Source organism: Enhydra lutris, unplaced genomic scaffold (assembly GCF_002288905.1).
Source record: "Enhydra lutris kenyoni isolate GAN:26980312 unplaced genomic scaffold, ASM228890v2 scaffoldscaffold16, whole genome shotgun sequence".
Taxonomy (NCBI): domain Eukaryota; kingdom Metazoa; phylum Chordata; class Mammalia; order Carnivora; family Mustelidae; genus Enhydra; species Enhydra lutris.
The window spans coordinates 2,503,715-2,530,650 of record NW_019154100.1 but is presented as its reverse complement, the minus strand read 5'-3'; the positions used below and the strand labels follow the sequence as shown (position 1 = coordinate 2,530,650).

The following is a 26,936-nucleotide window of genomic DNA, read 5'->3' as shown; positions in this document are numbered from 1 at the left end:
AGCCACCCAGGCGTCCCTCCAGAGAGATTTTAATAGTTATATAATACTTCACTGTACTAAAAAAACCATATTTTATGTAATGATATTCTATTTGGCATTTCAGGAAATACATTTAGATTCTACAGAGTGTATAATTTTGATATCATTAATAAAGTTATAACTGTAAAAACAAAGACAATTTTTTTTCCTTCTCTGAACATATTTTAGTGTGTATATATGTGTGTGTTTCTCAAAGTGGTATTACCAAAAAAACTGAGCTCTCTTAACCCTCATAATAATTCCATGAGATAGGTGTTATCCTCATTTTGAAATTAAGATATCTGGGATAGGGGCACCTGGGTGACTCAGTTGGTTAAGCATCTGCCTTCAGCTCAGGTCATGATCCCAGGAGCCATGCCTCAGGCTCCCTGCTCAGTGGGAAGCCTGCTTCTCCCTCTCCCTCTGCTGCTGCTCCGCCTACTTGTGCTCTCCCCTCTCTCTCAAATAAATAAATAAAACATTTTAAAAAATCTGCGATTTACAGAAACTAAACAGCTTATTCAGGATCACACTGCTGAAAAATGATAGCACTGCATTCTGCCTGACTAAAGCTTTAACCACAATATGGTCAGAGATAGCCTATTAGGCTAGATGGGCCTATATGGATTTTCTTTCATATTATGTTTTCTTATCCTGGAGATCTAAATACATAAATAAATTTCTAATGTTCTCCTGCCTTTTTTGGTTTATATGGTTTAAATTTGGTAAATTCACTGTTTATTAACAGATAAGCAGAAGAAATTTTGATAAGATGAAATTCTGACCAGAGTTACTTTCTATGGTAAACATATGGGTTGATGAAAGATTTGCAGTCCTGACTTTTAAAAAGTTATGCTACAAAGTGAGACACTTTAGCTTTAATTTTGGTTATTTTTTTTTTTTACCTGTATAGTAGGTAAATCTTTACATAAGATCACAATTATATTGAATAGCAATTTCTTCAATTCAAAATCTTCATAGGAATTAGAAAGCTTAAGACCTTTCACCAAAGGATTTTGACTTTTAACTGTGAGGGGGAAAAAAAGAAAATAAAAGTAAAAGATAAAGTAATGTATAAGACTCATCAAGATAATTATAGGTTGAAAGTTTTATGGTTTTTACCTTCAGTAAAGGTTGCAAATAGTATCAAATCCCTGGTAAAGCCACATTCCTAATATAAATACATAGAAGAATGATTGAATTAGATGGAAATTACAGATGCTTATATTTACCTAATATTTAATTATCTTTATCAGATTCGCCTTGTCATTCATTTGAATTCATAAAGTACTAATAATAGAAAGGATGAAAGCAGGAAACATACAGCCAGATAAACTTGTAATTTATTTAATATAAACTTCTGTTGGTTCTAAGAAGTATTTTTATATTATTCTATGAGTATATTATGATGCTGACTAAAATTTGGTAATTACCCAAAATGTGTTAAGACTACAAATTACTTATCTAATTCATTATCGTATTATACCTTTAAGTGACAAAATAAGGGCTAAAGATACAGTTATTTTCAGCAGCTTTTCTTCTTAAACAGCCCCCCTCCCACCTTGACCCCAACCACTCTCATTATGTGAAAGGTTTTGTCAGGTCTAATGGGTCCTACTTAACATAAAAAGCCCTGAAGAATAACCAGAATTGCAAACATTTCAGCATGAGAGAACACATTTCTGCCACAGATATCCTAGCTGGGCTTTGTAATTCGGGAGAATTTAGCGGGGCAAGCCCCTAGGATTTTGAGCTTGCAGTGTTACAGTGCTACTGCTTTAGGATCTATATGGTTTCTTTAAATGTGAAGATGTTATTTGACTCATAAAATTCACCTGAATGTTTGCAAGGATGCTAATGAGAATTTATTAACTAAGCAGGAGCTTCCAAAGACCCATATAGGTTTACCCGTGCACTGCAGCCTTGACTAGAAAGCTAGGTAGGATTGTTGCCCCCATTTACACATTATAAGTTCTGTCTGATAACCATTGATATGGTTTTTAAGATTTTATTTATTTATTTGACAGAGATCACAAGTAGGCAGAGAGAGAGAAGCAGGCTCCCCCCTGAGCAGAGAGCCCAATGTGGGGCTTGATCCCAGGACCCTGGGATCATGACCTGAGCCGAAGGCAGAGGCTTTAACCCACTGAGCCACCCAGGCGCCCCTCACAAATTTCCTTTAAATACAACTTAGAAAGTTTGTGGCTATATGGATATCATTGCCAAAGAGCTCTACTCTGGGATGTCAATCATTCAGTGATTTTTACATTATAAAATATGCCAAGGCTCAGCTTCTGGGATGGCAGAGTAGCTCCTGTAAGAAATCTTCCTGAAGGTAACAATTATAAACTCTGAACAAAATATAAATACAACTGTCTTGGGATGAAAACCAAGCAGTTACTGGAGGGGAGTCAGAACTTTGAAGACGGAGATGGCACTGCATGGGTTTCCCTTTTTAAAAAAAAAAAAAATGCATTTAGACTGAGGCCAGGACCTAGTCCACACCTTGTATAGATCCTGCAACTCAGAGTAAAGCTGTTATCTTAGTGGTTTGAATATTCAGAGGGCAGAGGTACTCTCAGGGCAACTATTGCTCCTGGAAAGTGAAGGGGGAAATCCCATAAGGGAGAGAAAGGGAATTTCAACTTCTGTGTATAAACTCCCAAACCTCTGGCTAATGCCTGAATCATGCCAGGGCAGGGAATACTCAAGCATCCTAGTTAAGGCTGAAAGAAATGAATTGAGATTTGACCTGCCGTTTGCCATAGCAATGAGTAGCCTAACTAAATGCCCACGAATACAAAAGAATAAATACTTTTCAGAGGAGTATGCCAGAATCCACAGTAAAAATGCTCATAATAAACAGAAAGACAGGAACTCTCAGCAGAGAAATAGAAACTATAAAAAGGAAACAAAAATTTAAAAACTAAAAAAGACAACATCTAGAATAAAAATGCACTGGATGGGATTAATAACAGAATGAAGATGACAGGGGAAAAAAGTCAGTGTATTTAGATGTATAGACCAATACAAATTATTAAATCTGAAGAATAGAGAGAAAAATGATTGAAAAAAGAGAACAGGCCTCACGACAAACATGCACGTAATCTGAATTACAGAAGAGGAGAGAGAATGGGGCTGATAAAATACTTATAGAATATGATCAAAAAGTTTTCCAAATTGAGTCAGTTTACATGCTCAGGAAGCCCTATGAATGAATCTTAAGCAGGATAAAAACAAAGAAAATCACATCTTGGCACATAATAGTAAAACTGCTGGAAACCAAAGGTAGAGTGAAAATCTTAAAAAACAGCCAGAAAGCAAAATGATACATTGTCCATGGGGAAACAAATTGAAAAAACAAATACTTATGATCAGAAACATGAGGCCAGAAGACAGTGGAACGGTATCTTCAAGTGGTAAAATATAAAAGTGTTCAAACTAGAATTCAATATTCTGTGAACATACACTTCAATAATTAGGCTGAATTAAAGATGTATTGAGATAAAAGAAATTAAGAGAATTTGTTCCCAACAGCTAGCAGATCTGCATCGTAAGAAATGGGAAAGGAAATTCTTTAGGTGAAAGAGAAATGGTGCCAGATATAAACTCATATCACCAGCAAGGAAAGAAACACATCATACATAGCAAATATGTAAGCAAATTATAAAATATGAAGAGAATCTCGAGTTTACAAAAGAGCTGGCAGAGAACTGGCAGAACTACTGGTGACCATAATGAAATTACAAAATATCTCGCTATCACAACTAAGTTCATAAATATTACAACATTGTTTAGGACTCCTTTCCCCCACGTTCAAGCTATTTCCACAAATAAAATTCATGCAATTTGACTCATACTTACGATCATTGGTGTTCCAGGATTTTGAGCTATAATTGTAGTGATTACTAATATATCATTTCTAAGCTGACGATCATAATGACTAAAACCTCTCATAAACAAATTTTTAAATACTTCCTTCAAAGCCCTGGAAAGTAAAATCAGATCTTTAAAACCATATTTCCATGTAAATTCTACTTAAGTGTCTATCAACAGAATTCCCCTTTTTATATCATACTATTCATTTTGAAGGATTTCTGATCTTTTCTACATTTCTAAATCTGCCATAGGAGTCAAGTCTCTATCAGATAAGAATCCATCCATCCAAATCTATACCTGTGGGCAAAGTAACTGCTCTAAAATAAAGATCCATTCATATCATTTTCCTTTTTAAACTACTTAAAGGCTTTTCTTTGTTCTTAAGTTTAAAAAGTCCTACTCCCTTACCAAGGCTTATCAAGCCTTTCATGTTATGGTCCCTGCTAACACTGTTAACTTCATCTCTCACTATTCTATTTTCTACTCTCAACATATTCAGTACCTTCCAGGTTTTTTTTGTTTGTTTGTTTGGTTTTTTCCAAATTCTATTTTCACTTCTGTTCCCCTGTTTAGGATGCTCTCTGAATGCAAAACTCTTCTGTGTTGCCAGTTTGTATTTATCATTCAGATACCAAATTAGGGTTCATCAGGAAGTATTTTATTTTTTTAAGTAATCTCTACAACCAGTGTGGGGCTTGAACTCATAACCCCAACGTCAAGAGTTGAATGCTCTTCTGATTGAGAAATCCTGGCGCCCCTTGCTTGCCCTTCTTATGATAATAGTACCCTTATTTTTATTTAGGCATTTACCCTTTTGGTCTTACGAAGATGCTTTGAGCTTCCTTTTAGCCAGAGCATTTCTCTGTCACTAGTAATTCAATCTGGAATGGCATATGGCCAACCCAGACCACTCAGGACCAATAGGGACTCAATTCAAAGAACTTTCTTTGGCCTTTCAGAAGAGCAAGTCTTCTCTTCTGCTTGATTTGGGGTTGTGATTGTGTGAACCTCAACTTGTTAGGTCTCACTATGTGGATCTTGGGAATAAAGCTAACACAGTGGAAGACTGTAGAGGGATGATGAAGGCCCACATCCTGTTATTTGCTGAGCACATGAAACCAGTTTTATCCTTGACCTTGTAGTTATATAAGCCCATAAATATCCTATGTGATTTAAATCAGTTGGATTGGGTATGCTGAATCACTCTTTTCTAGAGAACATGTAGCCCTGTGATAGTCTATTTCATAGCATTTAGTTGTCTGTTTACTTGTCTATCTCCTAATAACAATGTAAATTTCATGAAAGCAGAGATCATGTCTGCATTGCTTTCTTTTGTATTTCTATGGCCCAATACTGAAGTTGGTACAGAGCAGACAATAATTATTTGATGAATAAATGGATAAGTTACTTAAAGACTCACTTATATTTTATTGCTAATGCTTACTGCAACATCCAGAAGAGAGTAGGTATTTAAAAATAGGTTACTGGGGACACCTGGGTGGCTCAGTGGGTTAAACCGCAGCCTTTGGCTCGGGGCATGATCCCAGGGTCCTGGGATCGAGTCCCACATTGGGCTCCTTGCCCCACAGGGAGCCTGCTCTCTCCACCTCTGCCTGCTTATGCATTCTCTCTCTCTCTCTCTCTGACAAATAAATAAAAAATAAATAAAATCTTTAAAAAAATAGGTTACTGAATGAACAAATGAAATATTTCTTTTAAATGTCTAGTGTGTTTTATACTTATTCAAAGACATAATTTAGCTTGTTAATAAGCTACTTTAAAAGCTTTCCAAATAGGAAAAACAAGAAACAAAAAACAAAAAACCAGGTTGCTATTGCAAAGATGCATTTATACCACAACATAAAAATGATGTCCTGAACCATAGGACATCACTCAAAATGGATATGACTCAAAAGCCTAATTGAACACAAATTCAAACAAAGATGTTAGTTATGTTACTGGCTATCATTTTAAGGTTAAAAAACATTCCTATCTAACCACTTACTTACAGCAAACATTCCAAGTTACTAAGTTGTTGTATGGTTTCTTCTTTTGGAGATTTTTCCAATAAATTCCAAAGTATTTCTGATGAACGAAACAGAAGCTGTCCAGAGGGGTCTGGGTCATTGAGGTGAGCACAAATTTCTCTGGCTGCTTGTGCTTTCATCATTAAAGTGCAATTAACTTCTGAAAATAAATTTAGAAATTATTTATGTTGTACAGTCTTGACACCATTGGATAGAAACAATGAAGTATTTAAAGTTAATAATATACAAACCAGAAGTTGAGAGATGTTGGAGAGCTTTAAGTACCCAAAGTTTCTCAACAAGTTGATTTTCAAGTAAGGTCAATGATTCGACCATTGTTTTTGCCAATCCACTGACCTCAGCCATCTTAATCTTGTATGATGAATTTGCTCGCTGATAACCTAACAACAATTAGTTAATAAATATGTACAGTTTTCTCACATAGTAACCATCTATGTTCAGACAAAAGAATGAGTAATATTATTAAACAACTGCAATAGCAACTTAAAAAAAGTTTGGCATTTTGAAACTGTATAGTACAGGGATAGACAAAATTTTTCTATAACAGGCCAAATAATGAGTCAATTTTGAATTGATTCATTAAACTTAATATATATTATATTAATTAAATTTAAAGTTAAATTTAATGTTTTATATATATATATAATATAATGATGTATGTGCTCCTTATAAAGGTGAAGGATTTAATTATTTCTTTGGAGTCTTCTAGCAGAACAGACAATATCTGAAGAGTAATTGGGCGGAGTCATCATGAACATTTTCCAAGAATACTGACTCATCAAGACCCCTGGCTCAGGGGCATAAGTGACTTAACGGAGACACCTATTGTTTCTGAAAGGCTGAGAAGTCAGGTGCACCTGACCACAATATTCAATAAAAACCACAGGCTCCAAGCAAAGTCAAGACTCACTCTTCTTTCCTTTCTAAGTCTTCCGCTCTGTCCATATCTACACTCTCTCTATGTCTTCAATAAACTCTGCTCTCACTTTGACTTGGCTTGTGTTTGATTCCTATCCTACACAGAGCCAAGGACCCTTTCAGCCGGTCCTGTGGGAACCCTTCTGGGTCCTTGGAGCTAGCCAGCTTGCATCAATCCCACTGTGTCTTTCCAAGTTCAAAGAGAATGAGAAAGAATATTATTTTACAGACATAAGTTATTACTAAAAGAGTATTGAAAACTTCACCTGTAATATGCTTCTTTGGTGGTTCTGCATGATAAAAGTCAATAATACACTTACAAATTTGTATCCTCAGTTCAGAATTTGGTATTTTCATTAATTCACCTGCCAGAAAGAGAAATGAATGCTATTTAATAACACTGTCATGAATATGTTAGTAGTATGATTAAAAATATCCTTACTAGAAGTTCAAACTGGACCATGTAATTTTATTTTTTTATTTTTTAAAAGATTTTATTTATTTATTTGACAGAGATCACAAGTGGGCAGAGAGGCAGGCACAGAGAGAGAGGGGGAAGCAGACTCCTTGCTGAGCAAAGAGCCTGAGGTGGGGCTCGATCCCAGGACCCTGGGATCATGACCTGAACCGAAGGCAGAGTCTTTAACCCACTGAGCCACCCAGGCACCCCAGGACCATGTAATTTTATACATGCACACATGCATACGTGAAATATCTTGGATCTATCATTATAACATTGGCCCCTCAATCAACTCAGCCTCTCCTTCCCAGGAAGAAAAGAATGGTGGTTAATAACATAAATGCTGGAACCAGACTGTTTAAGATTAAATAATGGCTCTGCCACTTACTACCTACGTAAACTTGTGTCTTACTTTTCTCATCTATAAAATGTGTATAACAATAGTTACTATTTTAAAGATTATTGTGGCAATTAATATGAAAAAAAGCTGAGAATAGTGTCTGGCATATAGTAAGTTACTATTATTATTCTGGCAAGATATGGGTTAACATATTTCTCTTTAACTAAAGAATCAGTAATTTGTTGCCCCTAATAATGCATCCTTTGCTTAGAGAAGTTCCAAGTGAGCTCTGCTTTTCAATCTGCTAATAGAATGGAAAACAAAGAGTTTCTGGGCAATCTTTGCCCTACCTGTAATAGTTTCATGTTCAAGTTATCTTGGTGATGAAGGATTGGGAGGGTTCCTTTTAAGGCATATCTAAATTATTTCTGAACTGGCTTCAGCCTACACTTCAGACTGGTTTGTTCTTGCTCTGATCAACTACAACTTATCCCTAAGAGAAGCCAAAAATGATCCATGGAATTCTGGAAATGTTCTGTGTCCTCTGCGTGCCTGGGACAACTGGAGTTGGGAAAATCAGCTTCAGGGCTGAACCAGATGTGGGGGGATTCTGTGAGGGAAACAGATAATGTTCCTGAAACACTCCTGTTTTGCATTAGGAGTTGCATAATGTTCACTTCTGGAAATGATCAGTGAGTGGGGATGCAAATGGACAGGAGGAAGTACATAGGAGAACCTCACCCTTGCTTTAGGAGAATCTGCAAAAGATACCACTAAAAGAGGAGAAAAAAAGACAGTTTCAAGACGATTCCCTTATTTTTTTTTTAATACTTCCTTTCATGTTGAAAAATCACTATGTTTTGGGAAAATTTAGTCAACAGGAACAACTAAAATTTTCCAACAAAACTAAACAAATGTCTAAATTTATGGGAAATTGTAAGGTTTCTCATCTGCTTCTCTACCCTTTTAGTTCTTGTAAATTTAGATCATTTCTCACGATATCCTGTTTTATAATCTCAGGACAGAGTACCAACTTTTTCCCTCATACATTTCCAAAATCCTATTCTTTTTTTTTTTTTTAAGATTTCATTTATTTATTTGACACAGAGAGAGAGAGAGAGATCACCAGTAGGTAGAGAGGCAGGCAGAGAGAGTAAGGGGGGAGTAGGCTCCCCGCCGAGCAGAGAACCCAATGTGGGGCTCCATCCCAGGACCCTGAGATCATGACCTGAGCCAAAGGCAGAGGCTTAACCCTCTGAGCCACCCAGGCGCCCCCAAAATCCTACTCTTGAATCAGAAATAACTATCACTTAAGAGAAAAGTTAATATGATTAACCACTATTAAGTAGAAACTGGAAGGTATTAGTAAAAACGAACAGCTTTTGTTAAACCCATTATAATCTATAGTGTTATTTTAGTTTAAACTCACGTTGCCAGCAATCAAAAAACAAGGGATAGGACAGTAGCACTTGCAGTCAACAATAAGTGAAGGGAGCTCATTTTAAGCTAAGAGTTCATACTTACTTCAAGTTTCTAAGGCAGGCAAGCTGTTCTTCAGTAGAGAGCAGACTGACACAGTAAGAAAGAGCATGTATTTATCATGCAAATGCCCACCAACACTCTTAGAGGTAACTTTTAAAAATAGTAAGGGCAACAGAGAAATTTTTTAATGTTATCAATGAAAACTACATCTTTTATCTGTTAATATTCTCATGTCCTCTTGAGGGTTGGCTTCCCAGTCTCAATTTTGATGCTAGGGATTCACAGAATTAAAGTTTCCCGTTAGTTCAGTCCACTTGTTCCTTGCAGTCATCTTATCTTACTCCCCATGTTTATTCTGATTTCCTTGGCATCTTTATCCACTCTTAGCCCATAATAATTTCTCCCAGAATATCTACCATTGAAGACTATGAAACTTATACAGATATAAAAGGATTAATGTTTTACCATTTTATGATTTTTTATTTACAATTCTAGATTATTTAATGGATAATTTGGATCTCAGTGTTTCTAGCAATTAATTAGATTCTAGCAATTATTAAAGTTTAATGTTGAAAACATTTTTGTGATTATTGAGAGGTACATATACTTCTGATTTAAGTTAAATATTTCAACAAACTAAATAACATCAAGACAAAAAAGCATCTGTCAGTCCTTCAATTAAGTAACATAGAATCTTGTTGGTATCATAAAATGCCTCAGTAGAAAACAACGCAAAAATTATCATCAAGCACACTATGACTAATTCCCAACCAGAAACAAGAAAAGAACCTCCATATGAAAGAATACTCTAAGACTTAGTGGCTAAAACATTTCTTTCTTGTCAGTAGAGCCTGTCATATGCTATACCTCTCTACCTGAAGAAATCTTAACTTACCCAGAAGCGCGATTAAATTAGCAGTATCTTCAGCATATGTTATTTCATCTGATACTTTCTTTTTCAAAAATGGCAAGCTTCAATAAGAATGAAGAATGCAGGAGTTATATTTAATGAAGTCCTTAACTGAACCATCATTTGCATCTCTCCCATCCCCCTACCCTCCAGCAACCCTCAGTTTGTTTCCTGAGATTAAGAGTCTGTTATGGTTTGTCTCCCTCTGTGGTTTCCTCTTGTTTCATTTTTCCCTCACTTCACCTATGGTCCTCTGTCTTGTTTCCTCATATCAGTGAGATCTCTATAGGACTTTTTATTCATGTTTTTCAAGAAAAAAATTTCAAGATATTTCAAAGGCTAGCTATGAAAAGGACAATTTTATAGATGCCACCGAGATTCATTTTTTAGTGTTTGTTAGAATTTTTCATTTGAAACCAATAACTGATTAATTGTTATCCAGCTCCTTGTTGGATCTCTAAAGTGAAGAACTCTTAAATTACTTCTTCTGGTCCTCAAACGTTTTTCTTTTCTACCAAAGGAAACAATCTAAAAGACAAAGCATTAGAAGAGTTTTCCTCTCAAAAGGTTATGAAAATCGTACACATTAAACTTCTGATGTAGTGAGAAAACATACTACACAGAAGCCAAAACAGGAAGGCTAGGTTTTATTTTTTATTTTCAATGTTTTTATCCCCCAAGAAAGTCTTGAGAAGGGGATCAAGTGAGGGTGAGGTGTGGAGAAATACATGATGAAAGCAGAAATTAGGAAAGGAGAAAAAAATTAAATAATGTGAATAATTATGAAATATGAGGGAAAGTAAGGAGTACAATTCAAAAGTCTGTCACTTTATGTAAGAAAACATTCAATCACAGCTTTTATAGAAAACCAGTTCTTGGTGGAGCTCTTCACTGGCATTACTCAAAGTCATGCTTATAGGCCTGGTATTCTAGGACTTTCAGAGCCTTGAAGTTTGAAATGATAACAACATAATCTCACATCAATATAATAGTAATTTCCAATTAGTACATAAAAGTTCCTTAAAAGCACCAGAGCAATAATTTATTTCTTTATTTTTCACAGTCTGTATTAAAAACTAAGGCATGGTAAAGGCATCTGATTAGTTATTTTTGATTATTTTGTTCAGATAGCAAAAAAATTGAGTGTATATGGGGCACCTGGGTGGCTCAGTGGGTTGTGCCTCTGCCTTCAGCTCAGGTCATAATCTCAGGGTCCTGGGAACGAGCCCCACATCAGGCTCTCTGCTCAGCAGGGAGCCTACTTCCCTCTCTCTCTTTCTGCCTGCCTCTCTGCCTACTTGTAATCTCTCTCTGTCAAATAAATAAATAAAATCTTAAAAATAAATTAAGTGTATATAGTTATAAAATTTTTAAATATTATTGCTACAAAATCTAAAAGAGTAAAAACTACCATATATATGTAGAACTAATAATATTATTTGTATGCTAAAAGAAACATGCTATTTAAAAATTAAATTGGTAGAAAGATTTAGAAGGTTAAACTAATGGAAATGTTTATACCTACTTTAAGAAATCTCCTCTACTCTATTATATTGAAAACTAAAAATGGGTATTTTAATGTATATTTGGATTACTTACTATGTGGCAGCAAAGAAGCTGAAGATATTACTAGTTCCCCCAAATGGTTGGAGAAACAATAATATGGAGGATAAGGTATATTAATTTTATAATGCTGACCTCTAATTAACATAAAAATATATACGAGAAATGATTGGTGACATTTTATTCTTCATTCAAATTTGAAAAATCAATAAAACATGACTCAGAACTTAATATGCGTTGGAGAATCAAGTTTTGTAAAGAGAAAAAAAACTAGACTGAAACTACTTAGAAGTGTTCATAAATTTTCTCAAAAATTCTCCTAAAAAAATCACAATTTCTTGCTTTCACCTCACATTAATTATTCACTTGAGAACAACTAATAATGACAAAACTTTTTAATATACTTACAGTTTAATCTCTTGTGGCTAGCTATCTTGGACTACAATAAAATTGACTGCCTTTGAAATATCAACTGGAATCAAGTGATCAGGTGAGGTTTTCTGCGTTATTACTTTACCATACCATATTGTATATCTTTGTAATACAAAATAAAGCATAATAAAATACTGCATGCTAATGTAAAGTAAAGTTAAAGAAAAATAACTTACCCACATAATTTTAGGATATTAAACGCAGATTCTATAAAGTGGGGCTGGTTTTCAATTTTTTCTGCACACAGATTCAAAATTTTAAATATTTGTGCTAAATCCCTTAGGGGCTTTAATATTTTTAGTTAAGAAATAAAATTAAGATTAAAAATTACCATATTCTTTACAGACTTCTATCAAGAAAGTCTATAGAATTCCATCTATTTTGTTAAATGTGGTTGACAAGGTTTTAATTATACTAATTTTGAACCCTACATAGGAAAAATTAGAACCACATTTGTCTCAGGATCATTATTTAATTATTGCCTCAGTAACCTTTTTTCAAAATATTGTTTTCTCTTCTCATCATATCTTTAGAATTTGATTACGAACTATTATACCATGGATTCAGCTGATCAGTAACTATTGGCGATAAGTAATAACACATTGAAAACTGTTAATGACTCACTTTTATCTTTCATCTTTCCCCCACTCACTTACAAAACATATACCGCTCCAAAATAAACAACCCAAACCTACCTTACTTTATTTTATTAACTTTATTCAGATGCATTTCCTTGCTTTTAAGGTGTAAACTGAGATTTTATTTCATTTAAAACTAGTATAAAAGCAAAATTTACCTCTTCTAAATCTTGAAATAACAGCACCTTTTATCTATTTAAAAAACCCACTGGTACATAAACACATTTCACAAATTTTCTTTTACAGCCAAGGAAACATGATAGTTGTGACATACTTCTTTGGTTGAATCCTATCACTTCTAGTCTCTTTCTAGGACCTTTTTAGGAAAAGATGGGGCATCTGATATATTGGAAGTACAAACCTCTGTTAACTACTCATGGAAGTAACCAAGATACTTCTCTAATTTATTTTTCCTTTATGTTTTATCATATATAAAGGCAGCCTAAGAAGGGCCATCAGAAATAGAACAATTTGGGGGCACTTGGACAGCTCAGTCAGTTAACCAATTCCAGCTCTTGATCTCTATTCTCAGGGTTATGAGTTCAAGCTCCAGTATGGAGTCTACTTAAAAAAAAAAAAAAAAAAAAAAAAAAGAGCCATTTGCCACCAACTCTCTAATGTGAAGAAGTAAAAAATGATGGAGGTGTTGAGGTATCAGGGTAAGATAGGGAAAGAAATCACTTGCTAGTAGACTTTTTTGGCTACCAATAAATAATGCTCAACATCCACAAGCCCTCAGGTAACTGATGGGCATAACAAATCCATATAAAAGAAGGTTAAAATAAAGCAAGGAAAGAATTAAAATAAAAATTTAAGGCATATTTCCCTGAATGGGATCCTTAAGATGTTTGAAATACTGAAACAACCTAATATTAGAGACTTACATCTTCTTTAGAAAACTCCTGGAGGTTGTGGAGATCAATACTACTGAAGGGGTGCTCTATAGACCACTGCCAGTTCTGAAATTCTCTGTTACCAGTCCGTGATAAGATGACTACAGAAAGTGAGTTTTCTGTGACAACTGTATTGCCTTCTGTAATAGCTAAGTTATATGCAAAGCTTGTAACAACAACCACCACCACCGCCACCACCACCCATAAACTGGTTCTTAAGCACAGATAGTTTTGGATTGCACTGGTTTCCATATGTTCTGATCAGGTGGTATGTACTGGGGGATAACATATTTATATAATATTGTACTGGTTATCATGCACTTACATGTACATTAGCTCATTTAGTCTTCCTAACCACCTCATGGGTGCTGTTATCTCCATCTTATAAGGGTGAGAAGAAGTTTATCAACATTACAACTAATCAAGTAAATTGGTAAAAACAAGACTTTGACTTTGCCCTCCTAACTAGGTCCACTATCTCTCTAAGTCTATAAAAACTGCCATTATCTGCACAGAATTAAGTACATTAATCTGTTTCTTCAATTTTATATTCTGAAAAACAAAAAGTATAATTTTGTGAAAAACACAAAATGTTAGATATTTTCTGTGGTAGACAGAAAAATGGCCTGCCCAAAGATGTCCACAGCCTAAGTCCCAGGATTTGTGAATATGTTACCTTACATAGCAAAGGGACTTTTCAGATATGATTAAATTAAAAATCTTCAGAGGGGAAAGTTATCCCAGATTGTCCTGATAGGCCCACAGTAATCAGAGGGATCCTACCTGGGAAAGAGAGAGCCAGGAGAGGATCAGAGAAGATGTGACCACAGAAGCAGAGGTGAGAGTGGTACTACTTTAAGGGGCCACGAGCCAAGGAATGCCAGCCACCTTAGAAGCTGGGAAAACCAAGGACGGGGATTCACTTTGAGAGTTTTCAGAAGGAAACCAGCCCTGCCAACATCTTGACTTTAGCTCAGTGATGCTGACTTTGGACTTCTGACCTCCAGAACTGTAAGACAAAAGCTTTAAGCTATTTTGTGGCACTACGTTTGTGGTAATTTGTTACAGCAGCAAGAGGAAAATAATACAGTTTCTAATAAAAATTCTCTCATTTCAGGATAAATGAAACAAACATACATATTTATGTAAAGGATACAAGTCCATTCTGATAACACTGCACCAGTTTCTTGACAGAGTTAAGTTGTTTTTCTTCTAAATCATCCTAAAACAAGTTATCTATTTTAGTACTTTTGTGCCATTAAATCTGTTGAGATTTTAAAATTTTTCTTTAATATAAAAAGAAAGTAGTCATTAAAATTATCAAGTAATTCTTAAATTACTATGTTATAATGTAAGCATTGTTTCCTGAAATAGTGAAGGTAAAAATAAATGTACCATTTAGATTTGATTGGGAAACTGAGAATCAAAACTAAATTAATATAAAAGCAGCATTTGTTTCCAGAAACAATATTAATGATACTTGAATTTGCTGAGCATTTTTCTATGCCATGCTCCATATATATGTACTATAGATACATGTTATTTCATTAATTTTTAAAACCACCCTTTAGGAAGGTACCATTACTATATCTCTTTTCCAGAATAGGACACTCATGTGAAACACTAATTTGTCCAAAATCACCTAGCTAATAAGTGAAAGGGTTAAAAGTCAAATTTGACAATCTGACTGCAGAAATTGTATTTTTAGCCTCTAAATTATGCACAAACATCTTCCGCCAATTAAAACAAAACAAAACTCAATACAGTGATGTGTTTGTTTACATAACTGACTCTGTCCTTCTAAAGTTCTTAAATCCTTCGAGAGAAGCTGTAGCATTTTATATATATATATATATTTTTTTTTTTTTTTTGGTCTACTCTTATTTAACAACTAGTAGGAGCTCTATGTGTTAAGTTTTCCTTTTTTAAAATGCAGCTATACTCAAAATTAAAAATAACTTTTATAACAAACACAGCCAGCAAGAGATACACTATTTTTATTGTCCTTTTTTTCTATGTTAAAATGTAGAAACTAAAAGATGTTAAAACAATAAATAAATTTTTGTGCCTACTAATCACTAGACATTGTTTGGTTTTGATTGGCTCTACCACAATCAACCCATTTTCCAGAAGTATGCAATCTTCACCCTGTAGTAATTTTACACTGTGTTGGCTTTTAGGCACTCTGTTGATTCTTGGGTAATGTCAGGAGAGTGTGGTGTGTGAGCATGCATTAAATGCATTTATTATCTTTTCTCCCAATGCCTAAACTCTCCCCTTTGAATCTTGTATCTGAAATCATTTCATCTCCATTCCATTTGGTATAAGATTCCTCTCAAAATAGATTACTTATGAGTATATATGTGTGTGTGTGTGTGTATATATCTCCAGATTTCATAGCAGAAAATTTTAAGTAGTACCTCACGATATGCTTTTTCTACCCTTGCTCCCCACATCCTACTTGTTAATAAGCAATTAATAAAGGCTAGAAGAATCTTCCTCTACCTTATGATTCCTTCTGTTTATAGCCACGATTGATTTTCCCATCCCACAAAACCAAATCTAATCTCCTCCTCCAGCCTCCCTATCAGTTTAAATACATTCATACTAACTTATTTAAACAGTCCTTGAATATAAGACACTATTTGAAATGTTTTCAACAACAACAAAAAAAGAAACAAGACTTATTTTGGGGAAATACATGTTACCTTTCAGGGAATCATAGTTTATAAGTGATATAGCGGGGAAATTTTCTCTAAAAGCTTACTTTATCAGTCTCTTCAAGGAGGTTGATGACACGATTGAGGTCCATGGTCTTGAAAGCACCCTAAAAATACACACACCTCTTAGAATTTGGGTCATAAGAATCAAGAAATCACATCAAACACACTATTTTTATATGATATTGCTTGGCAACTTAAAAATATGATAAAAAGAGAGTGAGGGGAAGAGGATGATGGAGGGATGGGCAAAATGGGTGAAGGGAAGTGAGAGATATAGACTTCCACTTATGGAATGAATATCATAGGGATGAAAGGTACAAACAACATAGGAAATATAGTCAATAGCATAGTGTCTGGTGATGGATGGGAGCTGCACTTGTGGTGAGTGCAGCCTAACTACAGATTTGTGGAATGACTATGTTGTATATCTGAAACTAATGTAACATTATATGTCAATTATATTTCAATTTACATAAAAGGGGAGAATGAAGGCTTATAAGAGTAAATGAATTTTGGAGTTAAAAACAAAACCTCTTGAATTCCAGTATTATCTTATAATCTTACTGTCTTTAATTTTATTAGTCCTGAAAGGCCCAAGAAAGCATCTGGAATAATAGCACTTGCATGCTTTGGAAAGTGAAATGATCTGGTACATAGTTATTACACATCCCAACCATGCAAATTACATTGAGTTTGCCTATGCAGATATACATAAGAATTGCTTCTAAACTATAGGTAGGAGGTTACTGTCCCAAACAAGGTATCCCCTCTCCTCAGTTGGCACCAGCGTTCTTACAGTCATCCACATTAGAAAACAGAATGTTGGGGTTCCTGGATGGCTCAGTCTGTTAAGCATCTGCTTCCAACTCAGACTCAGGTCATGATCCTGGAGTCTGGGGATCCAACCCCCTATGGGGAAATCCCTGCTCAGCAGGGAGTCTGTTTCTCCCTCCCCTACCATGCCCCTTGCTTGTATGCACTCTCTCAAATAAATGAATATAATCTTAAAAAAAAAAAAAAAGAAAATGAAAACAGAATGTCCAAGCTCTATAGATTTTATATCTTAAATATTTCTTGAGCCCATGCCATCTTACTGATTTATTCAATTTTCATCTCTCACTGAGGAAGATTCTCTGCTGTTCTCCCTGCCTCTACTCTTACACACTTCAACATGGTCTTCTACTCTATGGTCTGGATAATAAAATTCCAATCTGATCATAACCCACCTAAATCATTCAATGACTCTCACCATTAATGCCCTTCACCTCTCCTCTATTTTCATTTGTTGTGATAATCCTATTCCTCTCCTTTGTTAACTCCCACATGTGCTTCACAACTCAGCTCAAGTGTTGCCTCCCCAAGGGATGAAAAAGGATAGAACAAATGTCCTTCCCTTGTGCTCCCACAGCACCCTAAGTGCACACCCATTACAGTTCCCATCATAGTTCTAAAATGATGTGCATGTTTATCCCCCACCACACCCTGTCCCAAAACGCACCTGAAGACAAAGACCTTTTCTTTGGCATCCCCAGCACCAAAAACTGGGCCTGGCATATAAAGTTATTTGTAGATAAGTGAAGAAGGAAACAGAAGGTGCTATCATCCCAAATTTAAGTACTTATACAAAAAATTTTTGAATATTATTTTCTCTTTGTTTACATGGATAAATGCATGTATTTAAATACTTTATTTTTTTGTTTACATGTGTAAATATGTAAGTTCACTTAGTGTTAACACCATTGTATTTTATGATCTTTAAATCTATAATACATACCTTTCCACATTTCTACATAGATATCATCCCATTGCCTCTTAAATCTAGAATTTCTTTTCCTTTCACAATCACAAACTCATATTCTAATCTCAGGCAATGTCTTTCAAAAACTATTTTCAGCTAGGTATTCTAATTTTAATTCTGTAGAATAAGTAACTGGGTAAGTTAATTTACTCAAAATGATTTTTACTTAAAAGATTAACAATAAAAATGATTTAATAAATAGTGATCTATACCTGTTATTATGGTTATCTTTAAAAACTGTTACATTTTACTGTTAAGTTGTTTAAATGATTAAATTTACAGTTACCAAAAAATTCAATGAATACAATTTTGCCTTCCAAGATTTGGGGCTTTAACAGTGCCATCTCCCACTACCTCAACTGTCTTATTTTTTCCTCTTGTGTTCTCTGAGAAATATATATAGTGAGTTTTTATTTTCAGATTTTCTGTGATACTGGCTTTGCAGACTGGAAAGCATATTGAAATGAAAAGTCAATGCAAAATTTTCTTTTTGCCCATATTGTCAGAATTGTTCTCCCCAAATAAGCAGGTATAGCTTTTATTTTATTTATTTATTTTTTTAATTTTATTTATTTATTTGTCAGAGAGAGTGAGCACAGGCAGACAGAGTGGCAGGCAGAGGCAGAGGCAGAGGGAGAAGCAGGCTCCCCACTGAGCAAGGAGCCCGATGTGGGACTCGATCCCAGGATGCTGGGATCATGACCTGAGCCGAAGGCAGCCGCTCAACCAACTGAGCCACCCAGGCGTCCCAGGTATAGCTTTTATTAAAAAAGAGTAGTAAAGGTTAGAGCAAAGATTCCTCTTAGATTTCTGTTGCATTATTACTTCATGCTACTTTGTGTTTTACTTGGTTGGCATATATTATATTTTTAAGATTTCTCCTTCGCTCCCTCCGTTAGTCTATTTCTTCATCTACAAATACTTATAAGCAGCTTCTATGTTTCAGAAACTGTGCTAGTATGGGGAACAACACTGCTCTGACCTCAAGCAGCTATCAGTCTGGCACGGAATAAAAGTAATACAGATAACATGCTACAAAATGCTCCACGAAGGCACAGGACAGCTTTCGGCAGGAGTAATTTGCATGCAGAGGTAAGATGGAGTAGGATTTGTGAGAGAACTGAAGGTTTGAGAGATGGAGATGGGGGGATAGCATGTGTGAGGGCCTGGAGGCAAGAGAAAATAAGGCATTGAGAGGATGGAGAGGAGCTCACTAGGTTGGAGAAGACAGTGCAGGGAATAGTGGCTACAAATGATGTTAATTAGGTAAGGAGAGGTCAAACTGATATAAGGATAGAAACAAAGGCAAAAGAAAACTTAAATTTCCTTACTACTTACAGCCCATTCAACAGGCAGAGTTACATTCCTCTAGGGACTCAGCTGCCTCAATGTTAATACTTTGCTAAGGGCAAAAGACAATCTTAGCTCAACCCCCAGGATCCTGTAAGTCTACTTTAACATATAAGAATTCTTTTGCAGGGGCACCTGGGTAGCTTAGTGGGTTAAAGCCTCTGCCTTTGGCTTAGGTTGTGATCCCAGCCCGGCATCTGGCTCTCTGCTCAGCAGGGAGCCTGCTTCTCTTCCTCTCTCTCTGCCTACCTGTGATCTCTGTCTGTCAAATAAATAAATAAAATCTTAAAAAAAAAAAATCTTAAAAAAATCTTAAAAAAAAAATCTTAAAAAAAAAAAAAGAATTCTTTTGTTTTTGTTTTTGAAACTTCCTTTCACTCCCTCCTCTCCTTGCCCCCTAATATACACGTTGGCAATCATCCTCCAAGCATATGACCCACCAATATACATCTGAAGATTCTCATGACTGAGTTTTTACTAAACAGTAATAAATGATTTTTTCCTAACAATAGCTACCCCCCTCAGGATCCTGGAAACCTTGTTTCCAAAAATATCTGGGAGGCTAACACTATCTCTAATCCCCTCCCAACTTGAAAGTCTAGAATGGGCCACTCCTCATGACCCCAGAGCAACTCTTTCTGCACATGGTCCTGTCCCTGTGCTTTAATTAAACCCTTTCAGCACCAAAGATGTCTGAAGAATTCTTTCTTGGCCATCGGCTTTGAACCCTAACATCCTTCCTACATCAAAATCATGAATAACAATAATGATCATAACATGATGGCGATGTCTATTTTTAGGTACAGTTGTAAGCACTTTACATGTATTTCCTAATTGAATTCTACGGGGTAGTTACTATTACCAACTCCATTTTACAGAAGGCCTTGTGTGTTATGTAAGGATCTTCAGAAGCTATTGAATGGTTTGAGAGACTATATAAACAGACAATGGCCAGACTACATATGTCAACAGAACTCTTGCCTACAATCTTTGCAGCAACCAAAGTGGGGAGCAATTTGCTCAGGAAAGTCAAGATTTGGCCAATGACTCCCAGATTCCCTATTTTTTGCCCCTCATATGCTATGTAGGACCAACCAGAAAAAGCCCTGTTTGTAGTTAGCCCACCTCCAGCTTCCCCATGGCAACAACCTCCAACCAGAGCATACTAGAATCGTTCCTTTTTTTTTTTTTTAAACTACAAAGCTTCCCTGCCTGCCTTGGCGTCTCTGCCAAATTAAGTAATGCTGGCTGACTCTCTTTCTATAGTAAACTCTGAATATTAAATAGTCCCTGCTTATTCTCATTAAGGTGGTCTTTGTTTATTTCCACAGGCTGTAATCAGAGGAGTGTAACAATAAGCAGGTAATTTAGTTTGCTGAGTAGAGACTGAACTGGAAATGTCTAGGATGAACTGGAAGGGAGGTGGGAGACATCTGTAAAGGGCCTTGACTAAGGTACTAGCAACTGGATAGACAAAAGGGAATGGAATGAAGATCATCAAGGAGGTAGAATCTGTGGGAGCTAAGGAGTGATTTGATTTGGTGGGAGAGAGAAGAAAAGGTGATGATGACTCCTGGATTTGAGGAATCAAAGTAGTGACACCCTTTGCTGAGACAGGAAAGGCTGAAGGAAGAGGCTTGTGTTGAGGCTGGAGGTAAGTTAAACTGGGGGTTAGAGATTTCCAAATCAGAGGCTTCAAGTAATAATTGGAAGAGTTTGGGTAAATGAGAGCACACAGTAAAGTGAAGCAAAAAAGGACATACAGAGGAAAGTATCAAAATAATTGCTGTTAACATCATAACATAGTTATAGAGAATTGTAAAAACATTTAATAAAACCTTTTAAGATCAAAAGTTTAATACGCTGCTTTGAAGAAAATTAGACCTTCATTTACAGTTATAGGATGAACTTATTTTCCCATTTTACCCAAGGACAAGTCAAAGGGGAGAAATCCTCATTTGATAAATAATTATAGGGAAAGGAATTAACATTTATTGTGGTCCTTTTATACGTCCGGTACTTTATATCTTTTTTATGTGTCTGGCACTTTCTCTCTCTCTCTCTCTCTCCCTTTTTCTCCTTTTCTCTCCATTTCTCTTCCTTCCTTCCTCCCTCCCTCCCCCTCTCTCTCTTTCTCTCTCTTTTTTTTTTTTTTCCTCTCTCTCCTACTAGGTAGGTTGCATGCTCAACGTGGAGCTTGAACTCATGACCCTGAGATCAAAAATCATATCCTCTACCAATGGAGCCAGCCAGGTACCATCTCCCCACCTTAAAAAAAAAACAAAACAAAAAACCAACTTTATATCTTAATTAGTCCTCAGCTTTACCATAGGAACTTAGTGTTATTATCCTGTTGATGAAACTGGGGCCTTACTTATTAAGGTCACAAAGCTAGTAACTGGGCTAGCAGGTCTGTTTGATGCAGGAGTGCTGGTTCCTTGCACCTTAGTTCTATGCCTGACTTCTCAATTGAGCACAGAGGTTATTTCTAGCAATTACTCCAAAACCAGGTAGGCAAGTTTAATGACACAGTCCATGGCAGTATTATAGACAGTGGCAGGATAGGACATTAAATAGAACATTGTGGAGGTTTTTAGAGGTAGAGCAAATTTGGGCAAGGAAGCTCAGCCATGATTCCTATGCAAGTCAAGTGATCACAATTTATTTATTCTATAAATACTTTTTGAGTGCCTACACTGTACCAGACATTGTTCTAGATGCTAAAGATACGGTATGGAATAAAACATATAAAATCTCCTGCTTTCATATAAAATCAAAATATTTTGTTTTGTACAGTGAAGAAAACCATTAAGAAAACAAAAAGACAACCACTGAATAGGAAAAGATATTTGCAAATGATACATCTGATAAGGGGTTAATGTCCAAAATCTATAAAGAACCTATATAACTCAATACCAAAAAACCCCCAAACAATCCAATTTTAAAATGTGCAGAGGACCTAAATGATATTTTTCCAAAGAAGACATATAGATGGCCAACAGACACATGAAAACAACAACAACATTATTAATCATCAGGGAAATTAAAATCAAAATTACAGTGAGATATCACCTTATACCTGTCAGAATGGTTAAAATAAAAAAGACAAGAAATAACAAGTGTTGGTGAGGATGTGGAGAAAAAGGAATCCTTGTACACTATGGAAAACAATATGGTGGTTCCTCAAAAAGTTAAGTAAAACTACCATATGGTCAAATAAGACCATCCATGGGTATTTACCCAAAAGAAAACAAAAACACCAATTCCAAAAGATATATGCACCCCTATGCTTATTGTAGCATAATTTACAGTAGCCAGGATACAAAGCAACTAAAATGTTCAGTGATATATGAGTAGGTAAAGAAATGTAGTATATACCTACAATGGGATATTACACAGCCATGAAAAAGAATGAGATTATGCCATTTGTGGCAACATGGGTGGACCTAGAGGGTATTATGCTAAATGAAATAAATCAAACTGAAAAGACAAATACTATATGATTTCACTCATATGTGGAATCTAACAAAAAACAAATGAATAAACAAAAAGCAGAATCAGACCTATAAATATAGGGAATGAACTGGTTGTCAAAGGGAAAGAGTGGTAGGGATAGGGATCCTACTGAAGGGCAGTAGGAGATACAGGCTTCCAGTTCTAGAATGAGTAAGTCACAGGAATGAGAGGGACAGCACAGAAAATGTAGTCAATGATACCGTAATAGCATATCTGGTGATGATGGTAGCTACACATGTGCTGAGCATGGTATCATGTACAAACCTGTGAAATCATTGTGTTGTACAGTTGGAACCTGCTGGCCCAGTTACTAGCCTTGTGACCATAACAAGCAAGACCCCAGTTTCAGCAACAGGATAATAATACTAAGTTTATATGGTAAAGTTGAGGACTAATTAAGATATAAAGTTTAAAAAAATTTCTACTCTGAGCTCAGAGTCACAGGGGAGAAGGGCACATAAGCATTAAGATAATTTCCTACACTTAAGGAACCCATATTCTGGGGGCAGAGACAAAATTTAGACAAATGAAACAGTTGCCAACACAACACAAGTGATAATTAGGGGAGAAATGGTGTGACTCAGACCTAAGACTATACTCATTTATGAGAGGATCTGTGAGAGTGAAGATTAATGGGAAGCGCTTTCTGTTGGGAGAGTACTTTATGTTGGAGAGGCAGGATCTGGAGGTAGGGTTAGATTTAAATTCAGAAAAAAGGAGAGGGCATTCATTGAGTAAATAATATCACCTCTTGAGTACCAGGTATTGTGCTGGGTGTTACTGGGGAATCCTGGGAGATTATGGGAGACACTACTAGGAACAAACAAGCAAGAATTCTGACCTTGTGCAGTACAGATCAGTACAGATCTGTTCAGATTTTGCATTGGGAAACTCTGAAAACACAACAGAGTAGACTTGAGGCACTTTAGGATGGCAGAGACCTTGGATATCATCTAGTTCAGTGGTTTTTGAGGCTAAAAATCACTAGAGAGAGGTTTTTTAAAAAGTCCCAGACTCCCACAGACTCCCCAGACTCCACTGGGGATTATGATTCAGTAGAAGTGAATTAGGGCCCAGCTATGTACAGTTTTTTGAACTCCTCAGACAACTGTGATGGTCACTCAGGTTTGGGGAATACTCATCTACCACGGGCTTGTTTTATAGAAAAGGTAACAAAGCCTAGAGAATTAAGTGGTTTGGTCAGTGTAATTATATTTGGTGAGGTAAGCAATAAGAAGCTACTGTGGAATCGTAAAGAGGGGTGGGGCTCAGAGGGAGGAAGGAGGACAATCAAGTGTTATTTGTGGGAAACAGAAGAGAGGGAAGAGAGGGAGGGGTGCTGACTAAGATGTGACATTAATCCAAGATTGACTGAAACCTTGTGGTGATAGGAAAACAAATCAAACAGCTCTTTTAGACTCCACTTTGTGTCCCTTGTCTTTTACCGCATAGTCTGACCCATGGAGTAGGGTGGGAATTTCATTTTATTGTTATTTTGTTTTATAATGTGAATCCGTATGAAACTACCTCCTACATCTTTCCAGGTGTTAACTGTGAAGTTCTGTAGCACTATTCATACCCTACTGCAGCTATAATACACTAAGCATTGTTACTTAGAGTGGGAAATGGTGTCTTCCAACCACTTGCAATGGCATCATAACCTGGAAACCTGTTAGAAAAGCAGAATCTTCTCAGGAAACAAACTGAGGTTGTTAGAGGGAGCAAGTAGAGGGTGTGGGAGGGATGGGGTGGCTGGGTGAGGGACACTGGGGAGGGTATGTGGTGCTATGCTGAGGAAAAAAGAAAGGCAGAATTTGGGGCTCCTCCCCAGCCCCACAGAATCATAACCTGCATTTTAATAAGCTCCCCAGGCATTCCAAATGCACATTAAAGTTTGAGAAGCACTGCTTTAAAGGTCTTCCAATTCTTTAGAATGAGAGCAACATTAAAATAAATAGGAAATAGGGGCGCCTGGGTGGCTCAGTGGGTTAAAGCCTCTGCCTTTGGCTCAGGTCATGATCCCAGGGTCCTGGGATAGAGCCCTGTATCAGGCTCTCTGCTCCGCGGGGAGCCTGCTTCCTCCTCTCTCTCTGCCTGCCTCTCTGCCTACTTGTGATCTCTGTCAAATAAATAAATAAAATCTATAAAAAAATAAATAGGAAATAGATAAAAGTAAACAATTTGTGATTTCAAGCATAGGATGGAGCTGGCTTAATGAACTGAGGTATACTCTCCAAAACCACTTTTAGCTACCAGGATATACTGTCTCTCAAGTGTTCCAAGAGTTCTAAGAGTCTTTGCTCCACTGGTCTGAGGCAAAAGTCTAAAAGTTTATCATTTTAATGATGGCAAAGACTGCTAGACCCTACCTGAGTAAAGAAACTGAGTAACTCTTTTAACTTCTCAGGGCCTTAGGGTCCTCATTTGTAAAAATAACCACAAACAAAACCCAAAAAGGCTGAATGATCATTTCTCCCAGATCTAAAAAGTTTTAATTTATTTCATTTCTTTTGAGAGAAACTGCCTTCTTCTGCTCCAGTAATTTAAAAAAATGTTAATGCTTCTACAAATAGTTATCAACAAGCTAGGAACTCTAATAGAAATCGATTTCTTCTGGATGACAATCCAAGGCTCTGGAAGGAGCGGTAATAATGAAAGCAGAGGAAAAAAGAAAGGGAAGGGAGAAAATACACATACACACAGGTTTACTTGTTTTGCTTTATATTGTGGACTATTTTGGCAATGGCTTGTTAAAAGTATTTTCCTTTTTTTCTTTTTAACCCATACTAACCTACCTCATATAACCTTGCCACCTCCCCTGCCTTTCTGCTCTCCCCACCGTGCCCCCCACCACCTTTCTTAGGTGAAGGAACAAGGAGAGCCATCAGATACCAAATTCACCTACTTCTCAGTTGTGCTGTGTCTAGGAGACTGGTGGTAGAGTGGAGACCCCCTGCAGCCTTGGAAGTGGAGAGCTGCTGTTCCTGAAAGTCCTTCTTCCCGCCCGACTGGAATATTTCCACAAAACTGATTAGGTAAATTCCCCTAGGACCCGCTCCTCCTCATCAAAAGTGCTGTTACTCCGGTTACTACAGTGTAAATATCAGACAGTACTCAGCTCAAACTTAATCCCAAAGAAGAGGTCCCCAATCAACTTGCCACTCCCAAAGAACTCTCCAAGGTTCCAGGATGTGGACGTAGGAGACAGGTTTCCTGACGTAGCCTGAGACTAGCAACACCTCAAAAGGAATTCCCATAGTGACCCCACGCCATCAGGTGTGAGGAGGCTGGGCAGGATTCCTCCACAGTATTCACGTTTTAGGGTTTGATCAATACTCTTTAGGGAGGAACAATGGGACCCTACTATGTTAACGACTTGGGAGTTTCCAAACACCTCGGCCACCAGTGGAGATCCGGCCGAAGGTTCCAAAGTGAAATATCTCAACAGACCAACTAGGAAGAATTAATCTTGTATTCATAATAAAAGTAAACTCAAAACCAAATACAAATACAGTAAAATGTATAAAAATATATAAATTCTGCTCTCTCTCGACTCACTTCGATTCCATCACTAGCTTGCTATTTCATATGAAAACTAGTCGAATTTCTAATTTTTTTTAAACTTTATTTGTTTGACAGAGAAACAGATCACAAGTAGGCAGAGAGGCAGGCAGAGAGAGAGAGAGAGGGAAGCAGGCTCCCCGCCGAGCAGAGAGCCCACGCGGGGCTCAATCCCAGGACCCTGAGATCATGACCCGAGCCGAAGGCAGAGGCTTTAACCCACTGAGCCACCCAGGCACCCCGCGAATTTCTAATTTTAACAGCGTTTTCCTCCTCTCTAGTTGCAGGTTTTAAAGTAGCAGCAAATTTAAACACCAGAAAATGTATGCCTATATCAAGAACATCACTTGATAACAGGTATCTACATATAAGCAAACAAACAAAATGGTCATCAAATCAATCCCCGC

At 36.5% G+C, this 26,936-nt stretch overlaps 1 protein-coding gene across 1 annotated transcript in view; it reads right to left on the bottom strand.

The window, feature by feature from the left end:
* The window catches only part of LOC111147400 (cilia and flagella associated protein 69), a 51,640-nt gene that overhangs the window by 24,136 nt on the left and 568 nt on the right, over positions 1–26,936 (bottom strand). The window contains exons 2-11 of the mRNA XM_022503408.1: positions 16,349–16,408; positions 14,738–14,803; positions 12,227–12,336; positions 10,041–10,117; positions 7,130–7,228; positions 6,176–6,325; positions 5,907–6,084; positions 3,883–4,006; positions 1,141–1,189; positions 924–1,045 (exon numbers count right to left, since the gene is read on the bottom strand). Coding sequence (XP_022359116.1) covers positions 924–1,045; positions 1,141–1,189; positions 3,883–4,006; positions 5,907–6,084; positions 6,176–6,325; positions 7,130–7,228; positions 10,041–10,117; positions 12,227–12,336; positions 14,738–14,803; positions 16,349–16,408 — 1,035 coding nt within the window. The remainder of the gene's footprint in view (positions 1–923; positions 1,046–1,140; positions 1,190–3,882; positions 4,007–5,906; positions 6,085–6,175; positions 6,326–7,129; positions 7,229–10,040; positions 10,118–12,226; positions 12,337–14,737; positions 14,804–16,348; positions 16,409–26,936) is intronic.